This window comes from Danio rerio, chromosome 9 (genome assembly GCF_049306965.1).
Source record: "Danio rerio strain Tuebingen ecotype United States chromosome 9, GRCz12tu, whole genome shotgun sequence".
Taxonomy (NCBI): Eukaryota; Metazoa; Chordata; class Actinopteri; order Cypriniformes; family Danionidae; genus Danio; species Danio rerio.
Genome location: NC_133184.1, coordinates 23,887,175 through 23,905,603, shown reverse-complemented (window position 1 = coordinate 23,905,603; position 18,429 = coordinate 23,887,175). Strand labels below are relative to the sequence as shown.

The 18,429-nt window shown below is 41.7% G+C and overlaps 2 protein-coding genes across 2 annotated transcripts; both read left to right on the top strand.

The window, feature by feature from the left end:
- Positions 1-7,317: 7,317 nt before the first annotated feature.
- On the top strand, positions 7,318-8,047 carry crygm2d3 (crystallin, gamma M2d3). The gene is made up of 3 exons (NM_001080061.1): positions 7,318-7,326; positions 7,427-7,669; positions 7,775-8,047. The coding sequence occupies exons 1-3, from the start codon at positions 7,321-7,323 to the stop codon at positions 8,045-8,047; spliced, it is 522 nt and encodes a 173-aa protein (NP_001073530.1). The 5' UTR covers positions 7,318-7,320.
- An 8,814-nt stretch (positions 8,048-16,861) lies between these two features.
- crygm2d7 (crystallin, gamma M2d7) lies at positions 16,862-17,481 on the top strand (the record flags this gene model as incomplete). The annotated part of the gene is given in 2 exon segments (NM_001045107.1): positions 16,862-17,104; positions 17,209-17,481. Coding segments are annotated over 2 exon segments (516 nt in total), but the record flags the coding sequence as incomplete, so codon positions are not given.
- Positions 17,482-18,429: the final 948 nt, after the last annotated feature.

The following is an 18,429-nucleotide window of genomic DNA, read 5'->3' as shown; positions in this document are numbered from 1 at the left end:
GCAAGCAATTGACAATGTTTCATTGAAGTTGCTGCTGCTAAGTGTGGCTCAACCAGTTATCAGGTTTAGTGGCAAACATTTTTTTTCACACAGGGCTATGCTGTTTTGTTTTATGTTTTACCTTAATAATCAAACCTTAATTTTAAAAAATGCATGATGTGGTTACTTGTGTTATATTTGACTAATATTTAAATTAGTTTGAGGATATAAAACATTAAAGAGTGAACAATAAGCAAAAAAACAAATCGGTAAGGGGCAAACCTTTTACACCACTGTGTATAGATATTGATAAATCATTTATTAAGTAGTATAGGTAAATAAAAATGTAAACACTGCAAAATGTTTTCTCACAAACTCAAATGACAGCCAAGACAAATGCACAAAAAAATTATAAATAGCATAAATAAAAATAAGTAATAATAAAATAATATCCTTTTGAGGGCAATCAGTAACGGCAAAACAAATAAATGTTATCAAAGCTGTGCTCTTTTGAAACTCAAACAAAAAACAACATATTTCTTTAAGCACAAAAGATGTGATTGCTGTCATAAGGGAGCATGGTCGAGAGCCATGGGAATGGAGCGAGGCAAGTGGTGATGAGCATAACCTGGCCACTATGGGGAGGAGCTCTGGAAGGAGGATGACAGAGGAAGTTTTAAAGAGTACCAGGCCGGGGACAACATGTTTGGTTAGGTTTCTATCTGTCCACCTAAGTTATTTTTATTAAAACGTTTAAAACATTTGCTGGTTCATGTCTCCTTTTCTTTAATTTATAGAGTTTTAACTATTTTTTAATATGTAATCATGTAAATTTTGTGGGATCTATTTTTGGTGTTTTTGCCTTTATTTAGATATGGAAGTATGTAGACAGGAAACAAAGTTAGAGAGAGAGAGAAAGAAATATATTCCCATGAGGATATTGACATTGTTCCTTGAGAACCCCACCTCAAATGGAAACCTTGAATGCTGAAGAACCAATGCCTGAGTTGATTTAGATCTTGAACCAGAGTCTTCAATGAACTAAGAGAATCAGCTACAGGCTGCAGCCATGTCCATCACCTAGGAGCTGTTGCTTTGTTTATCTGACAGCTCATCATGGTCTTCTGTTTAATTGACCTGAATAACACTGAGCACATTTGCACTCTTGTGCCCTCCATCAAGACTCCTGCTCTTATGGCCATATGCAACTGTCTAGATGTCCCAGACCTTTCCGGACACCTCCCTCTCTTGCTGGTCCCCTCCAGTATCAAGTGCTTCCAGTAGTTCCACTCAGCTTCCCACTGCTTTCTCCTCTAAGAACTCATAAAAGTCCTAGACTCAAAAAACATTTGTTGACATTAAATGACCCTATTTAAGGATGAAAGAGCATTCCCAAACTACTAAAAAAGTATCACTTTTAATCTCCATACCTATCTATTTCAAAAATTTAAAATATAAATATAGCTGCAAGCAGCGATTATCGGGGCAGAGCAGCCTACCGGCCACATCATAGACAAGCACGGCAACAAGCTACAGAGCAACTATAAAATTCAGCATGATCTGAGACAAATTTGGTGGAACTTGGGCTAACAATCTAAAGAGTTCAAAACAACAGATTTTCAAACTAATTTAAGATGGTGGACAGGAAGTAGTATAAAATCTGGACTAATTTATATAAGTGATCCAAGGAATCTACAAGACAAGTCTCATGACAATAGACAAAACTATTCTAAAGTTATTTGACAAAGTTTGTATGATTTCCTCAGATGTAGTTTGGCACCATGCCACATTTGTCAGTGCAGTAAACAAAATTGTTACAGGAAGTTCAGTTAATTAAGGCATAATTGGTATCAATATTCTCAGGACAACTCAAGGAATGTATCAAGACAAGTTTCATAACAATAGGCAAAATTAGTCAAAGGTTCTTAGCATTTTTAGAAATTTTGTTATAACATTTTACCAAAAGGTGGTCCTGTGATGAAACATTCAACCGCATTCAGGGCACAGTCCCGAACATACATACCGAGTTTCATAACAATTAGCAAATGCGTCCATAAAACATACGATTTTTTGACATAATTCAAAATGGCAGACGCCTACAATGGCTTACCTATGAAAATCTGACTTTATTTATTTTGAGTTCTGGATGTAAAGAATTGTATAAACTTTGGACCAAGGGTTAAGAAGTTATAAGCAGAAAAAGCCATTTTTTTGTATCTGAGGACCACTAGGGGGAAGTATGCTGAAACGCTACAGCTCACTTCAGTCCATTGTTATAACACACACCAAGTTTGGTGTGAATCCATCAATCATTATGGAGATAACACCTTAAGTCTTTTTTCTTTAAATTTTATTTGTTCGCAAGTTAATCAAAAATAGTTCATCTAATCAACTTTAATAGCATAACTTTTGGTCAACATGGTCTGCAAATCAAGTGATTCAATTTTGGTAAAAATTGGACAAACGGCCTAGGATGAGTTCATTCAAATAGGTTTTATAAAAAATTCAAAATAGCAAAAAAAAAAAAAAAAAAGTATGATGGAAAATTATTTTATAGAGTGCGTTTGAATTGGCTTGAGCTAGGGAGTCAGAGGAAAAAAAAATGTTGTTTTTTGTTTCTATTTTTTATTGTAGCCCATTCGGTTTAAAAGTTCTAACGATAATCATAAGTGTAAATTTGGACAAGTGGTAGCACTAAAGAGTTTGAGTTAAAGAGTCCAAATTTGCTGTAGTTGAAGATCAGACAGTCCTCTACCAATGTGCCAAAGTTTGCGCAAATGCCACAAACAGGTCAAAGGCTGCCATAGACTTCCAGAGCGGAAGAAGATTCTGGAAGAATAAGAAGAAGAACAACTGGAATGGATACAATAGGTGCCTACACACCTTCAGTGCTTGGTCCCTAACAAAAATATGATACATGTAAATACTGTATATATAGAATTGCACTACTATTTTTTAATAGTTTTGTAGGTTTGCTAGCATAGATACAATTTCATCTAGCTAAGAAATAATACTTTTAGTTATATTTACTTGTACATCATCAATACAGTACTGTAAAAGAATAAAAAATCCAAATAATTTTGAGTACTAAGAACTATATACCAAGCTATAGCTGTCAGGGTTCTGCCACTCTGATCTTGTAAAATCTTGTTTTGGTGGCGGATCTCTGACACTACTCGTGTCCGGTCCTGTTTCTGTCTCTGTGTGCGCGCGCGCCGTCGTGGGTGTACGCAGAGTGTGCGCGCTCCTGCTTGACGCGGCCGCGTGCGCGCTCTGCGTCCCTCAGACGCGTGCGCTCTTGTACTCGTGTTTGTGTTTTCGTCTGTCAGCAGCATGGTGTTTCATTCCCAGCGTCTCAGTCTTGTTGGTTTCGGTTTTGGTCGGCGCTGGGATGAAGCATGCATGCTGCATATGTGAGCGCATGGTGAGTTCATTCATCGTGTGCTCGTGTCTTGCGTCTTTTGTCAAAGCACGTGGCTCGGTGTTTACATTGTGGTCACGTGCTTTTGTCGTGTGCTTCAGTGTTGTGTTATGTGAGCGCATGGCTTGTATTGTCTCTCTGTGTCATGCGCTCTCCCGTCTATTGTCTAGTCCCACCCTCCTTGTTAACCCATTATTAGTTTGTCATGTTCACCTGTGTGTCAATTTACTTTTTGCTTTATAATCCCCCTCATGTTTTCAGTCCTTTGCGAGTTCGTCATTATATGTAGTCGATGTTTACCTGTCTTGCTGTGTCCAGTCCTGCCTTGTTGTGCCTGCCCAGTCAAGTTTGTTTGTTTGATTTATTGTTTGTTGTAGTAGTGTTTTAGTAGTGTTTTCCCCCTCGGGGTTGTTTATTTTTGCCTTTTATTTTATTTTTTAATTAATAAATCCTACTTCACTCTGCGCTTGGGTCCTTGCTCCTTTTTCCCTTTACCGGAACGTGACAGTACGAACTCGCCAAAAATGAGGACCCAGCAGAGTGAAGACAGCCCCTTCTCCAGCCGCATACTGCAGCTCATCAGTCTGCAGTCGCTGCGGCAACGTGGCATGAAGGTGGAAAGTTTTGCGGCTAAATTTTGTGTGGCAGCAGAGGGGCTGGGGTTTAATGATCAAGCCCTGGTGAACCTCCTTAACTATGCCCTCGACAAGCCCCTCAATATCCAGCAGATGCTGAAATTGGGAGGGCTATCTTACCATCAGTTTGTGGAGCATTTGGTTCATCAGGCTGCTTATGGCGAACATCCCAATCCCAGCTCTCTGTTGCCCTCTGCTCTGCAGCTAAAGGAGAGAGTGATCCTTCAAGAGAAGAGGATCCCTTACACCAGCGCCACCTCCCAACACATGTCCAGCCCGCAAGGGCTGACCCGCACTCAAAAGCGGAGGTTAAAGAGGAAGACCTCTGCTGCAGTGCCGGCTCCAGCCCCAGAGCGCCCTCCAGTGTCGGCTCCAGCCCCAGAGCGCCCTCCAGTGTCGGCTCCAGCCCCAGAGCGCCCTCCAGTGTCGGCTCCAGCCCCAGAGCGCCCTCCAGTGTCGGCTCCAGCCCCAGAGCGCCCTCCAGTGTCGGCTCCAGCCCCAGAGCGCCCTCCAGTGTCGGCTCCAGCCCCAGAGCGCCCTCCAGTGTCGGCTCCAGCCCCAGAGCGCCCTCCAGTGTCGGCTCCAGCCCCAGAGCGCCCTCCAGTGTCGGCTCCAGCCCCAGAGCGCCCTCCAGTGTCGGCTCCAGCCCCAGAGCGCAGCTCAGTGCCGGTCCCAGTCCGGCTCCTTGCCCTGTCGGCACCACCCAGACGTCTTGCCCTGCCGGCACCACCCAGACGTCTTGCCCTGCCGGCGTCAACCAGACGTCTAGCCCTGCCGGCACCAGCCCGGCTTCTTGCCCTGCCGGCATCAACCAGACGTCTTGCACAGCCGGCACCTTCCAGACGTCTTGCCCAGCTGGCCCCAGCCCGGCTCCTTGCCCTGCCGGCTTCAGCCCAGCTCCTTTCCCTGCCGGCACCACCGAGACGTCAAGCCCTGCCGGCCCCAGCCCGGCTCCTTGCCCTGCCGGCACCACCCAGACGTCTTGCCCTGCCGGCGTCAACCAGACGTCTAGCCCTGCCGGCACCAGCCTGGCTTCTTGCCCTGCCGGCATCAACCAGACGTCTTGCACAGCCGGCACCTCCCAGACGTCTTGCCCAGCTGGCCCCAGCCCAGCTCCTTTCCCTGCCGGCACCACCCAGACGTCAAGCCCTGCCGGCCCCAGCCCGGCTCCTTGCCCTGCCGGCACCACCCAGACGTCTTGCCCAACCGGCTCCAGCCTGGCACCTTGCCCTGCCGGCACCTACCAGACGTCTTTCCCTGCCGGCACCTACCAGACGTCTTTCCCTGCCGGCACCTACCAGACGTCTTTCCCTGCCGGCACCTACCAGACGTCTTTCCCTGCTGGCACCTACCAGATGTCTAGCCCTGCCGGCCCCAGCCCGGCTCCTTGCCCTGCCGGTCCCAACCAGACGTCTTGCCCTGCCGGCCCCAGCCCGGCTCTTTTCCCTGCCGGCCCCAACCAGACATCTTGCCCTGCCGGCGCACCCCAGATGTCTTGCCCAGCCGGCCCCAGCCCGGCTCCTAGCCCCGCCGGCTCCCCTCTGGTCTTCAGCCCCGCCGGCTCCCCTCTGGTCTTCAGCCCCGCCGGCTCCCCTCTGGTCTTCAGCCCCGCCGGCTCCCCTCTGGTCTTCAGCCCCGCCGGCTCCCCTCTGGTCTTCAGCCCCGCCGGCTCCCCTCTGGTCTTCAGCCCCGCCGGCTCCCCTCTGGTCTTCAGCCCCGCCGGCTCCCCTCTGGTCTTCAGCCCCGCCGGCTCCCCTCTGGTCTTCAGCCCCGCCGGCTCCCCTCTGGTCTTCAGCCCCGCCGGCTCCCCTCTGGTCTTCAGTCCCGCCGGCTCCCCTCTGGTCTTCAGTCCCGCCGGCTTTAGTTAAGTCGCCTCTAGACCAGCCGGCTCCCCACAGGCCTTCATCCCAGCCAGCTCCCTACAGGCCTCCTGCCTTGCTATCCCAGGCCGATCCTCCTTGGGTTGTCCCTCCTGCTCCACCTTGGAGCATGCCTCTGCCACCCTGGACTGATCCTCCGGCTCCACCCTGGTTCCCTGCCGGGGTCCCTGACCCATTGCACCTGTCCTGGACTGTCCCTCCTGATCCTCCCTGGTTTTGCCCTCCCATCCCTCCCTTGTTTGTCTTGTTGGGTCTGACTTGGCTCCCCTCCCTCCCCCCCTTCATGTCTTGCCTGTTCACCTCCCTGTCTTGTGTTTGTTGATGTTGCCTGTTTTGTTGTCTTGTGGTGTTTCTTGTCTGTCTTGTACCTTGTTGGATGTTCCCTTTAGGGACGCCAGGTGGCGTCCCTTTTGGGGGGGGGTAGTGTCAGGGTTCTGCCACTCTGATCTTGTAAAATCTTGTTTTGGTGGCGGATCTCTGACACTACTCGTGTCCGGTCCTGTTTCTGTCTCTGTGTGCGCGCGCGCCGTCGTGGGTGTACGCAGAGTGTGCGCGCTCCTGCTTGACGCGGCCGCGTGCGCGCTCTGCGTCCCTCAGACGCGTGCGCTCTTGTACTCGTGTTTGTGTTTTCGTCTGTCAGCAGCATGGTGTTTCATTCCCAGCGTCTCAGTCTTGTTGGTTTCGGTTTTGGTCGGCGCTGGGATGAAGCATGCATGCTGCATATGTGAGCGCATGGTGAGTTCATTCATCGTGTGCTCGTGTCTTGCGTCTTTTGTCAAAGCACGTGGCTCGGTGTTTACATTGTGGTCACGTGCTTTTGTCGTGTGCTTCAGTGTTGTGTTATGTGAGCGCATGGCTTGTATTGTCTCTCTGTGTCATGCGCTCTCCCGTCTATTGTCTAGTCCCACCCTCCTTGTTAACCCATTATTAGTTTGTCATGTTCACCTGTGTGTCAATTTACTTTTTGCTTTATAATCCCCCTCATGTTTTCAGTCCTTTGCGAGTTCGTCATTATATGTAGTCGATGTTTACCTGTCTTGCTGTGTCCAGTCCTGCCTTGTTGTGCCTGCCCAGTCAAGTTTGTTTGTTTGATTTATTGTTTGTTGTAGTAGTGTTTTAGTAGTGTTTTCCCCCTCGGGGTTGTTTATTTTTGCCTTTTATTTTATTTTTTAATAATAAATCCTACTTCACTCTGCGCTTGGGTCCTTGCTCCTTTTTCCCTTTACCGGAACGTGACAATAGCTAGAAAGGTCTCTATGCCAACTTGCATAGTCAGGAATTGAGTAACAATAGGAGCTGTGTAGTCTTTAGTCTTGGTCTTGTATAAAAGGACAGGTGACAGCAGTCAGTCAACAGCCAGAATCAGCTTTAGCTTCTCCTTTGTGGAACCACTGACAGCACAAACATGAAGGTAAACCTCATACTAGCACCCATTCCATACAGTGAAACTCAAAAACAATTTTGCTTGGTTTAACTTTTCATAACAAAAACATTACATTTAAATTTTTTAGGTCACCTTCTTTGAGGACAGGAACTTCCAGGGTCGCTCTTATGAGTGTATGGGCGACTGTGGTGACTTCTCCTCCTACATGAGCCGTTGTCACTCTTGCAGAGTGGACAGTGGCTGTTGGATGATGTACGATCAGCCCAACTACATGGGAAGTGGATATTTCTTCAGGAGGGGAGAGTATGCTGATTACATGTCTATGTTTGGAATGAACAACTGCATCAGGTCCTGCCGTATGATCCCTATGGTGAGCCCAATGTTAAGCTTATATAAGATACAGATGAATACATTTTTCTGCTTAAGATTTTCTGCCTTATAAACTTGAAAATAACAGACTTCTGTTTCACTACAGTACAGGGGATCCTACAGAATGAGGATCTACGAGAGGGAGAACTTTGGAGGTCAGATGTACGAGATGATGGATGACTGTGACAACATTATGGATCGTTACCGCATGTCTCACTGCCAGTCCTGCCATGTGATGGACGGCCACTGGCTCTTTTACGATCAGCCCCACTACAGAGGCAGGATGTGGCACTTCGGGCCTGGACAATACAGGAACTTCAGCAATTATGGTGGCATGAGGTTCATGAGCATGAGGCGTATCATGGACTCTTGGTACTAGCGTTTCAATAAAGTAATTTTTATGCAACACTAAAAAATCTGTTCTAGAAATGTGTCACTACTTAATGAAAACAAAAAAAAGGAGAATCGTAAATAATTCAAAACTATTCATATATGTATGATATCCACTTGCAATTTTGCATGATAACACTTTACAAAATGGGTGCACAAATATGCATTAATTAATGATTAGCTAATGTACAGATAATTATGACTTAATGTATAACTCATGAGAAATGTATCAGTTTATTAATGATTACTGCAGGAACAACAAAAGAATAGTCTATTTGTTTCACACGTTATGTAATCTTAGCACAGATGTAACGTGTTCCCATGGAGAAGAATGAATAAGCACTCAACCAGCAGAATTCTGAATTTACTATAAGCTGTTTAGAGATTTGGCTGGAAGGCCAGAAAACAAGACATTACAGTAGTCCAATCTTGATGTAATAAAGACATGTATAAGCTTTTCCCCATCAGCAAAATTAAAGAAAAGATTTGAACTGTGTAATGTTCTTAAGATGACAAAAAGAAATCTTTATCAAAAGTTCAAAGTTGAGGATCAAAGATGACACCAAGATTTTGCATCTAAAATGAAGGATGTACTATTCTCAAAGAATTTCCCACAATAAAGGAAAATTCTCTGATGAAAAACACAGCTATTCCATCCAGTGCACCAGTTGAAAGAAATGCTAGCCAGGGAAGTCTAGCAATTTCTCCAGAGGTAAACAAACTGTCTTACTGGTTAAGGTTTAAGAGACGTCTTCTTATGTAGGCTAAAACTTAACTCAAACATTCATTCAGGTCCTTGCTAGTAAGCATGTGTTGTTGTTTGATAAAAATAAGCACACATTTGCACACATTTGTTATATTTCAGAACATTTATGTTATATAAACTGCATAATGTTTCTGTTGCGATGGAGAGACATGTAGACAGGGGTTCCAAACACAGCTTTATTATGAGAATGGTCAAGCAGGAAGAGGTTGAAAACCAGCATTAACAGCAAGAGAGAACTAGTAGCATAATTCATAACACAGGTAAAAAGTTCAGGGCAGGCAGCAAAGAATCCAGAACACAACATAAACCGTCCTAAAGTCAAAAACACAGGATGGCGAGAAACGTAGAAAACCACTTACAGAGTTGTATCAACAGCTATACAAGACTCAGCAGTGTATGTGTGAATGTGAGGTGTTTAAATAGTCTTTGTAATCAGTAATCATAAGTTTCAGCTACAGTATGTGTGTGTGTGTGTGTGTCAGTGTTCGGATTGTTGTCAGATGTGGCAGGAGTTGATAGGGAGTTCAGCAGGATACATTAAGTAATCTCCACTGCATGCAACACCGCTCACAACAGTGAGTGATCACAACAGTTGCATGCTGTGATTTTTTTAAAATTACACATACATACATAAAACATATGTTGATAAAAGAGCAGATTTTGCACTGTAGTTACAAACAGCTTACTTTCCATAAGTTGCTGACATGCAACTCTTATATTGTGGTTAGTTTATAAATTGCTCTTAGATTTAATTTTTTAGTTTTTTAATGCTTAACATTTATCGTTATCTATGGACCTTTTTCTTGACTGCTGCATGACTGCTGCGCCACAGTGACCAGCGTCTTCCGGTAGAATGTTTAGAACTTCTGTTTACAGCATTTACAATAGGTAATTTGAGCTCCGAAAATGGGTTTCAATAGCATTTTGAGTGGATTACATTTCAATTATCATTTCAAAGCTGTCCAAATGTGACTGTATATACACATCAGTTGGCGACTGGAAGTTCTTAGCATCCCTACACAAGCAAAGCATAATGGGCAATTTTGCAATCTAAGAAAAATGTCTGTAATAGTAATAGTAGATTACTAGTAATTGAGATACTTTTTGAATGAAGAAGCTAGTAACTGTGACTAGTTACTATTTTTCACTAGCATTAAATTGAGAGGGCAGTATTTACTACAGGAAAGGGGATCTTTTAGTGTCTTAAAAAAGAGCCTGTCTAAAAAGTTAGAGGGAGCGTGCAAGATTCTAATGAGTCATTAAACAAAATTAAAAATAGTGGAGAGAGCTTATCAGCAAATGCCTTAAAAAAGGATAACCATCTGACCCTGGGCTTTTCCCATTCTGCAATGCTAATGCGTCTTTGATGTCCTGTTCTGTAAAGGGCTCATCCTACCTGAAAGAGGTGCCAGAATCAATGAAAAAAATGCTGTGGAACCTACCAGTGTGCAGAGCCACTGTGCATTGGTAGGGGTATAATTAGGCTCTGATTTAGTAGCCTCACTTACATTTGTTATTGATTTTCAAGCAGTAGAAGTTAGGTTCAAAGATGTATTGATTCCATCAATGCTAGATACATGTTCAATTGTTACAACTGTAACAAAGAGTTGCTATAAGAACTATTTTGCTAACCTTGTGAATTTTTTGAGAAGGAAATGGTTTAAAATTGTCCTATTTGGGTTATTTAAATCTGAAAATGACAGTTTTTGGAAATTGTATGCCAGCTATTGGTCTCCTGGTGGTAAAAGATCCTATGGGTTCTCAATTACAGTATAGAAAAAATTAAAACTTCGAATTTAATATGTTGAATGTCATTAAATACTTCTACCAGTAGTTAATTTACCAGCATGGTTCTAAACTTTTTGATATCCCTAACAAGCAGAAAGCTACTCCTGGATGGAGACTGGCGTTGTGAGGCTGAATAAGCTGTAGTAATTATATTGGAAAGATATAAAGTGAAAGTAACTTACAATTTTAGTAGAACCACTACATTTTGAGGATGGTGGGTAACCAGATGAGTTGTTAGTATCTTCAGTTGAGAGGAGAATTTCTTATGAACCTGTAACCAATGTTCATTTTTCTCATGCTTGGTTGACTAAACGTAAGGGTTTGCAAAAGTTGTACAGCTAATATAGTGGCTAAACAAGACCAACAAGCTGAGTTATCTGGGAGGGGTATAAATAATAGACCTTTGACTTTTGTAACTTCTCAACAAATTAAGCGTGTGAATAAAGAAGAAATAGATTTCCCTCTTTTGGAAGAGTATGAGCAGTTGAAAGGCAGATGTTTTTTTTTTTTTAATTTAAGTTTGCTATGTCAGGGTGTTCCAAGTAGATACCTCAAGAAATTCCTCTCTAAGATAAAACTCCAGTCCATCAGCCTTATCACTGCATTCACCCCTTACAGTATGAAGATGCAAGGGCTCATACTTAACAGTCGTTGGATAGCTGTATTTTAGAAAAAGTGCTATTTGTCACTAATTGTGTTGGTACAAAAGAATGATGGGGAACTTAAAATGTATGTTGATTATCAGCAGTTAAATACAAAAACCAGAAAAGATGATTTCCAATTGACATGGATAGAAAAGTCCTTAGATGTTCTTTTTGGGCGGAAAATGGTTTTCAACATTATACCTAGCTAGTGGTTATAGTCAGATTGAGGTTGCTAAAAGGGACAAGGCAAAGACGGCTTTTTGCACTTCATTAGGATGCCCTTTGGGTTGTGCAATGCACCAAGTTCTTTTTTTAGTGCCTCATAGAATCTATGTTTAGAGACTATCAATATTAATAAGTTCTGATTTTAATTTAGTTTAATTACAAAATATAGGAACATAGCACTATTCTGCCTAGCTTGCTTTACTGAGGTTTTATATTTGCACATTGGTTAATTTTTAAATAATGATAATCTGTGACACAGTCCCTATATTCTTTACTGAGCTACACTGAATAGTCAGTGAGAAATAGCATGCAAGTATGACTTTGTTGCAAAGTCTCACCTCTCAAACTGTTAATAATACTGTAAGTGTAATTCCTGCACCTTGGAATTTGCGAGTAGGGGACTTTAGACCCTCTAAAAGAAACATGCAGAATTATAGTTCTATGAGTTTTTTTGGACTTCAGTGGGCAGTGTCTGAAATATTTGGAGAATACCTGTTAGGTACATCTTGTACAGTGTAAACTGACAGTAATCAACTGCAACACAGCAAAACTGGGTGCAGCTAAAAAGAGGTTGGCTGCCCATTTAGCTACATTTACATTAACTTTGAAGTATCAGCCTTGGATTTGGATGCATTGTCCGGTAAATAAATAGAGCCACGGAAATCTGAGGCCCAAGGGGAAGGAAGCAATATACAGAAACTGTGTGTTATCGTTCAGTGACTGGTACTCTTCCATGTTGCTCAGGTGCAGATCTTGCCTTATTGCAACAGCAGTATCCTGTTATAAGACCTTTTTTGCTACATTGAAGGAGGATAGATTTCCCAGTTCATAGGTGCAGAAAGAATTTGGGGTAGAGATGAAAGAGCTTATTTGACAGTTGAATTGCAAAATGAAAAGAATGCAGTGTTGTAAAGGTGCATTTATGTTCCAGAGGGAGGTAAGGTGGTTCACCAACTTGCTCTGCTACAGTGTGGAATGTATTTTCTGGTCTTCATGAAAACTATGGACGTCAAGGTGTGGAACACACTTGACAGATGATGTGGTCACACTATTATTGGCCATATATGGGAAAAGACATAAGGAAGTGGTGTCATAAATGTAGACAATAGGTGTGTCTTATTTCAGAGGCTGCATCCTCCGAAGGATGCAGACTTCAAAGGTGAGTCTTTTGAAGTCCACACAGGCTGAACCGAGCATTTTGAAATGAGACGATGTAACCTACAGAGGAAGGATCTTGTCACTGTAACAGCTGCTGTGTAAGGATGGCTAAATCTCTCCATAATATTAAACTCTGAAAACTGTTATGGAACTCCACATGACACAAGAATGAAGAAGGTCAGGCACTAAAACAATAAACTTTTTAATCTGAGAAGATCAGCTAGGAAACCAGTTTGTTCAGGTTGTCTTGCTCATGCATCCTGAGCCCCTCTCTTTGCCTTGGACTATACCTTTTGCACAAGACTAGCACCACAGAATGTCTATGTTTTTAATTTGGTGTATCTTGTGGCTCTATATTCATGTTTGGTATCATTTTAAATGTCTCTGTATGATTGGTAAAGTGGTCTTAATTTCACTGTAATATGTTACAATCTCCCTTATATCTGCTAATTTGGGTTTTGATTTTGATACAATCTCCACTCCCAGATGCTCCACTCCAGGGAAAATTGTCTTCAAATCAACTTATGACCAGGCAAGGCTTTTGGTGAAGCTTTTATTGTCTTGAATTGATAGTAATTTGAGTATTTAAGGGAAATGTGCAGAAGTGTCTGGGGGACCCAAAGAGTCCAGAGTTGTACCTAAAAGGAGCATATTAGTACCCAAATGTACCTAAAAAGTACCTTTGAGGTACCATTATGGGACCAGGATTAGTCATACATTCAGACTCAATGGATGGAGCATAGTCACAGCATTAGAGACCTGTTGATTTCTGACAATCACTGACTTAGTATGATATATTCTAGTGACTAAATCAAACTTTCTTTAAGTATGAGCAAGCATGGGGCAGCCTATTATTCATTCATTCATCGGCTTAGTCCCTTTATCTATCCAGGGTCGACACAGCGGAATGAACCGCCGACTTATCCAGCAAGTTTTTACGCAGCGGACGCCCTTCCAGCCACAACACATCTCTGGGAAACATCTACACACACAATCACACACACTACAGACAATTTAGCCTACCCAATTCACCAGTACTGCATGTCTTTGGACTGTGGAGGAAACCCACGCAAACACAGGGAGACTCCAAACTCCACACAGAAACGTCAACTGAGCCTAGGCTCGAAAAAGGTGACCCAGCGACATTCTTGCTGTGAGGCGACAGCACTGCCTACTGCGCCACTGCTTCACCCGCAGCCTATTATTACTTAAAGGAAATTAGTTTACAGTTATATTCTCCATCTAAGTACCTGTCACCGACTCGGTCCCGGTCATTCCCCTCGCTGGCCAGCAGAGGCCACCATCTCCGGACTTTTAGCATTACATCATCCATCTACACTGATTGCGCATACACCTGATCTGAATCAGGCTAACGACCCACGTACCACTTATAAGCCGCACTCAAACACTCAGTCAGTGCGAAGTCTTGTTCAGCCCCGGCCAGCATTACTGAGCGTTATATCCAGCCTGATCTCTTGTTTACGACTCCAGCCTGTCTCTTACTTTGCTTCGCCTTCTGCCTGCCCACGACCCACGCCTGATATACGGACTCTGATTCTCGCTGCCTGCTCTCGACCCAAGCCTGATACACGGACTTTGATTCTCGCTGCCTGCCCTCGACCCAAGCCTGATACACAGACTCTGATTCACGCTCATTGCCCTCTACTCATGCCTGGTAACTCACTCTGTGTCTTTTCATCGTCATTCTTGAAACCATTACTACTACTGTGGATGTGTGTGTGCACTCAGGTGCATATTGTGTGTTTGAGTGAAGTTGTGATTAATAAATACTGCATAATGGATCCCTCCTTGTCAGTCTCCTCGATACAGTACCAGAACTAGCGAGGATGTGTCCGTGAGCAGATGGAACTGGCCAGCATACAGACTCCAAGTAACTTTGGGTAAACAATGAACTATTAACTAAAAATAAGGATTTATTAGATTAATCAATCTAAATCAGGTGAAATCACAACCTATTAGTTAATCAGCTTGAATTGGATGAATCAAAATTTAAATAATAAATTATTATTTGAGATTAAATTCGGAGTTGGAAACAAATTAAAATAATTTTTAACCAAATAAAAATATTTATTTTCACATGTGCTAAAAGGTTTACATGCAATTAACCTTCGCCCATACTGTTGGTTCCGTCATAGGACTAATAAATGGACCCTTAAAACTGTTAAGCACTAATAAAATTTGTAATGACTTTTCCTAGTGATATTAAAACTTGTTTAAGCAATTTGAAGGCAAAGCAAGGTTTACAGAAGTTGGAAATATATTTCCTTTGGTCCATACATATACACATAAAAATGTAAACTCAATAAAATCACTCTTTAGTTTGACATGTCATACTCTTCCACAGGTTGTGTCCTTCATTATCTAGTAAATAAAGGACACATTTTAAGGCTGTGTTTGAAGGAGCCTTACATGACATAGTCATGCTGTCTTCGAATTTTTCCATCTGAGGACTTTGCTTGTTGATGTTGTATTGGAAAAGAAGGTACAGGAGGTAGAAGAACAGCCAATAGAAGACCTGTTTAAAAAAAGCATCAGGAGTTGTTAGAAGAGCCTTAAAAGCATGTTAGCAGGCAGCTGGAATCTAGGAGGCATCTCAGAGATCAAAGTCATAAATCCAAGATTACTGTTATGAGCATGCGGAAAGTGAACTGGTTTAAACATGCAACATGGTGTGAGGCGCATAATAAGATTCAGGATACGTGGAATTCTACTCTATATAGAGTGGTTCAGCATCCTAAGGAATGAGGAGATTCTTATTTTATTATACCAGTGGATCAAGATAGTCCAGCACAGCAGGTAAAAAACTGAACCTAGAAGTGTACCAAGGGCTGCATTAGGAGCTGAATAATATGAATTAATAAATTACAAAAACGAGAAGATCACAGAGCTCATACTAAACAAAAACAAATGAAAACTGAGAGAAAAACAAAAAGACAGCTCAAAACCTTTTTTTTTTTTTTTTTTTTACATATAAACAATGTTATATAACTTACATTTATTAATGTCCCACTTAAAATTTACACAAGCAAAATAAAAAGGGTCTAATTTTGAACTGAAATTTGTGATGATAGCTCGTCAGAGCAAGCATACACATCGCTACACATGTATGTGACATCTGAAGAAAAATTTGTATACATGAATCTGACACATTTATATTCAATAAATGTGCAGTAATATATAGTGCATAACTATGGCAAACAAATATTGTCTCAGGGTGGACTGAGTGCGTGCATGAACTATACATCCTTACAAATGGCAAGGTTGGGATGAGATAATTTGTTTACTTGATTTCTCCAGAGATGCACATCGGTAATAGCAGTGAAAATCCTGGGCTCAGGGCGCTGTTACAACTTCTAAGTACAAATAAAGACATTTTAAAAGTGATGTTGACTCTGCTCCTTAATTATGTTTTAGAGAATGTTTTATTTTTATTAATCAAGGTAACTCTCTGCTCATAGGGTGTAAGCTCAACAGTTCCTGTTCCACCACCTGTTCTGTCCACATTTTGCTGGTGTTCAGTAGTTTTCTACTTGACTTCCACCTTTATATCAGGCCATTATTTTTCAAGATTAATTTTCTGATCCCACCATGTTGACAGATTCTTATTTTGTTAATTACTAATATATATATTATATATTTGTTTTTACCTCTGATAAGAGGCTGTAGATAGATGATAGACTAAAAAGGATCCAACAAGGTTCTAGTGATTTCCTTCAAGTAGACCAAGACCAGACTTTCAAATGATTTCATAACTCCCTGTGATAGAAAACTGAACCATAAAAATATGAAAAAGAGAAATATTGTATTTATTGAATTGCACTATGATTTGCTAGAATAAATTAATTGTTTTTTCTAGCTAAATACCTCTTTAAATACTTTTAAAAATCCAAATAAATCAGAGTACTGAGAACTACATACCAAGCCTTAACTAGAAAGGTCTCTATACCAACTTGCATAGTCAGGAACTAAGCAACAATAGGAGCTGTGTAGTCTTTAGTCTTGGTCTTGTATAAAAGGACAGTTGACAGTAGTCAGTCAACAGCCAGAATCAGCTTCTCCCTTGTGAAACCACTGAGAATAATCCAGTGCAAACATGAAGGTAAATCTCATTCTATCACCCACTCCAAACAGTAAAACTAAAATGATATATTTCAATTTGTTTAAATTTTCATAACAAAAACATTATATTTGAAATTTTTAGGTCACCTTCTTTGAGGACAGAAACTTCCAGGGTCGCTCCTATGAGTGTATGGGCGACTGTGGTGACTTCTCCTCCTACATGAGCCGCTGTCACTCTTGCAGAGTGGACAGTGGTTGCTGGATGATGTACGATCAGCCCAACTACATGGGAAGTGGATATTTCTTCAGGAGGGGAGAGTATGCTGATTATATGTCTATGTTTGGAATGAACAACTGCATCAGGTCCTGCCGTATGATCCCCATGGTGAGTTAAAGTTTAAGCTTATATTAGATACAAATAAATCCCCCTTTTTGTGCATAAAATGTTCTGCTTAATAAACTTGAAAATGATGAACTCTTCCACTACAGCACAGGGGATCCTACAGAATGAGGATCTATGAGAGGGAGAACTTCGGAGGTCAGATGTACGAGATGATGGATGACTGTGACAACGTCATGGATCGTTACCGTATGTCTCACTGCCAGTCCTGTCATGTGATGGACGGCCACTGGCTCTTTTATGACCAGCCCCACTACAGAGGCAGGATGTGGCACTTCGGGCCTGGGCAGTACAGGAACTTCAGCAACTATGGTGGCATGAGGTTCATGAGCATGAGGCGTATCATGGACTCTTGGTACTAGAGTTTCAATAAAACAATTTCAGCCCAAAATTATGTTTTGAAAATATTTGTCACTATTTTGTCAAAAGAATAGAAAAATGATAGTATATGTTATTTTAATACTTTTATAACCTAATTAACCCTTTAAATGTCACTTTAAGCTGTATATAAGTGTCTTAAAAAATCTAGTCAAATATTATGTATTGTCATCATGGCACAGATAAAATAAATCAGCTATTAGAAAAGAGTTATTAAAACTATTATGTTTAGAAATGTGTTGAAAAATCTCCTCTCCATTGAACAGAAATTGGGGAAAAAATAAACGGGGCTAAAAATTCAGCGGGGTTAATATTTCTGACTTTAACTTGTTGTTAATTTGTGCAATGTGTTGGGTAGAATCAAACTGCCGAATCTAAATTTTGCCTAGTTTATCTCCAAATGCACAATACAAATGACAAGATCTCAATAATGCTCCAGTTGCTCTATAAAAGGTTAAAATATCAAAATATCTTCATAAGTAATTCTTTGAATTCAGGATCAGGTGCATCCATACATCTCAACTGCAAACCTACCAGACCTTTAGATATGGTGGTGCTCTTTTTGTGTGGCGAGCTACTAAGGCAAAATGAGATATAAGTGAGAATAAAATAAAATAACTCTTCATGCAGGTAGGTACGGTGGCCGAGAGAGCTTAACATGCTGCCATTTAGGAAAAAAACATGCAATTGCACAAAACATCAGCAAATTAAGAAAATATTTTCCGTTTGACAGCACATGTCCTGCAAATCCTCACAATGCACTATCACTACACAAAGAGATCAGAACACAATGGAAATATTTCAAGGGGACCCAAAAATGTGATGGACATTGCTGTGCCATGACTATTGCTCAGTGAAGTTTATATTAATATCCAGATTTCCGACTCTTTGGTATATATTAGCCTAAATAGCCGTGTCCATCAAGTTTTAGG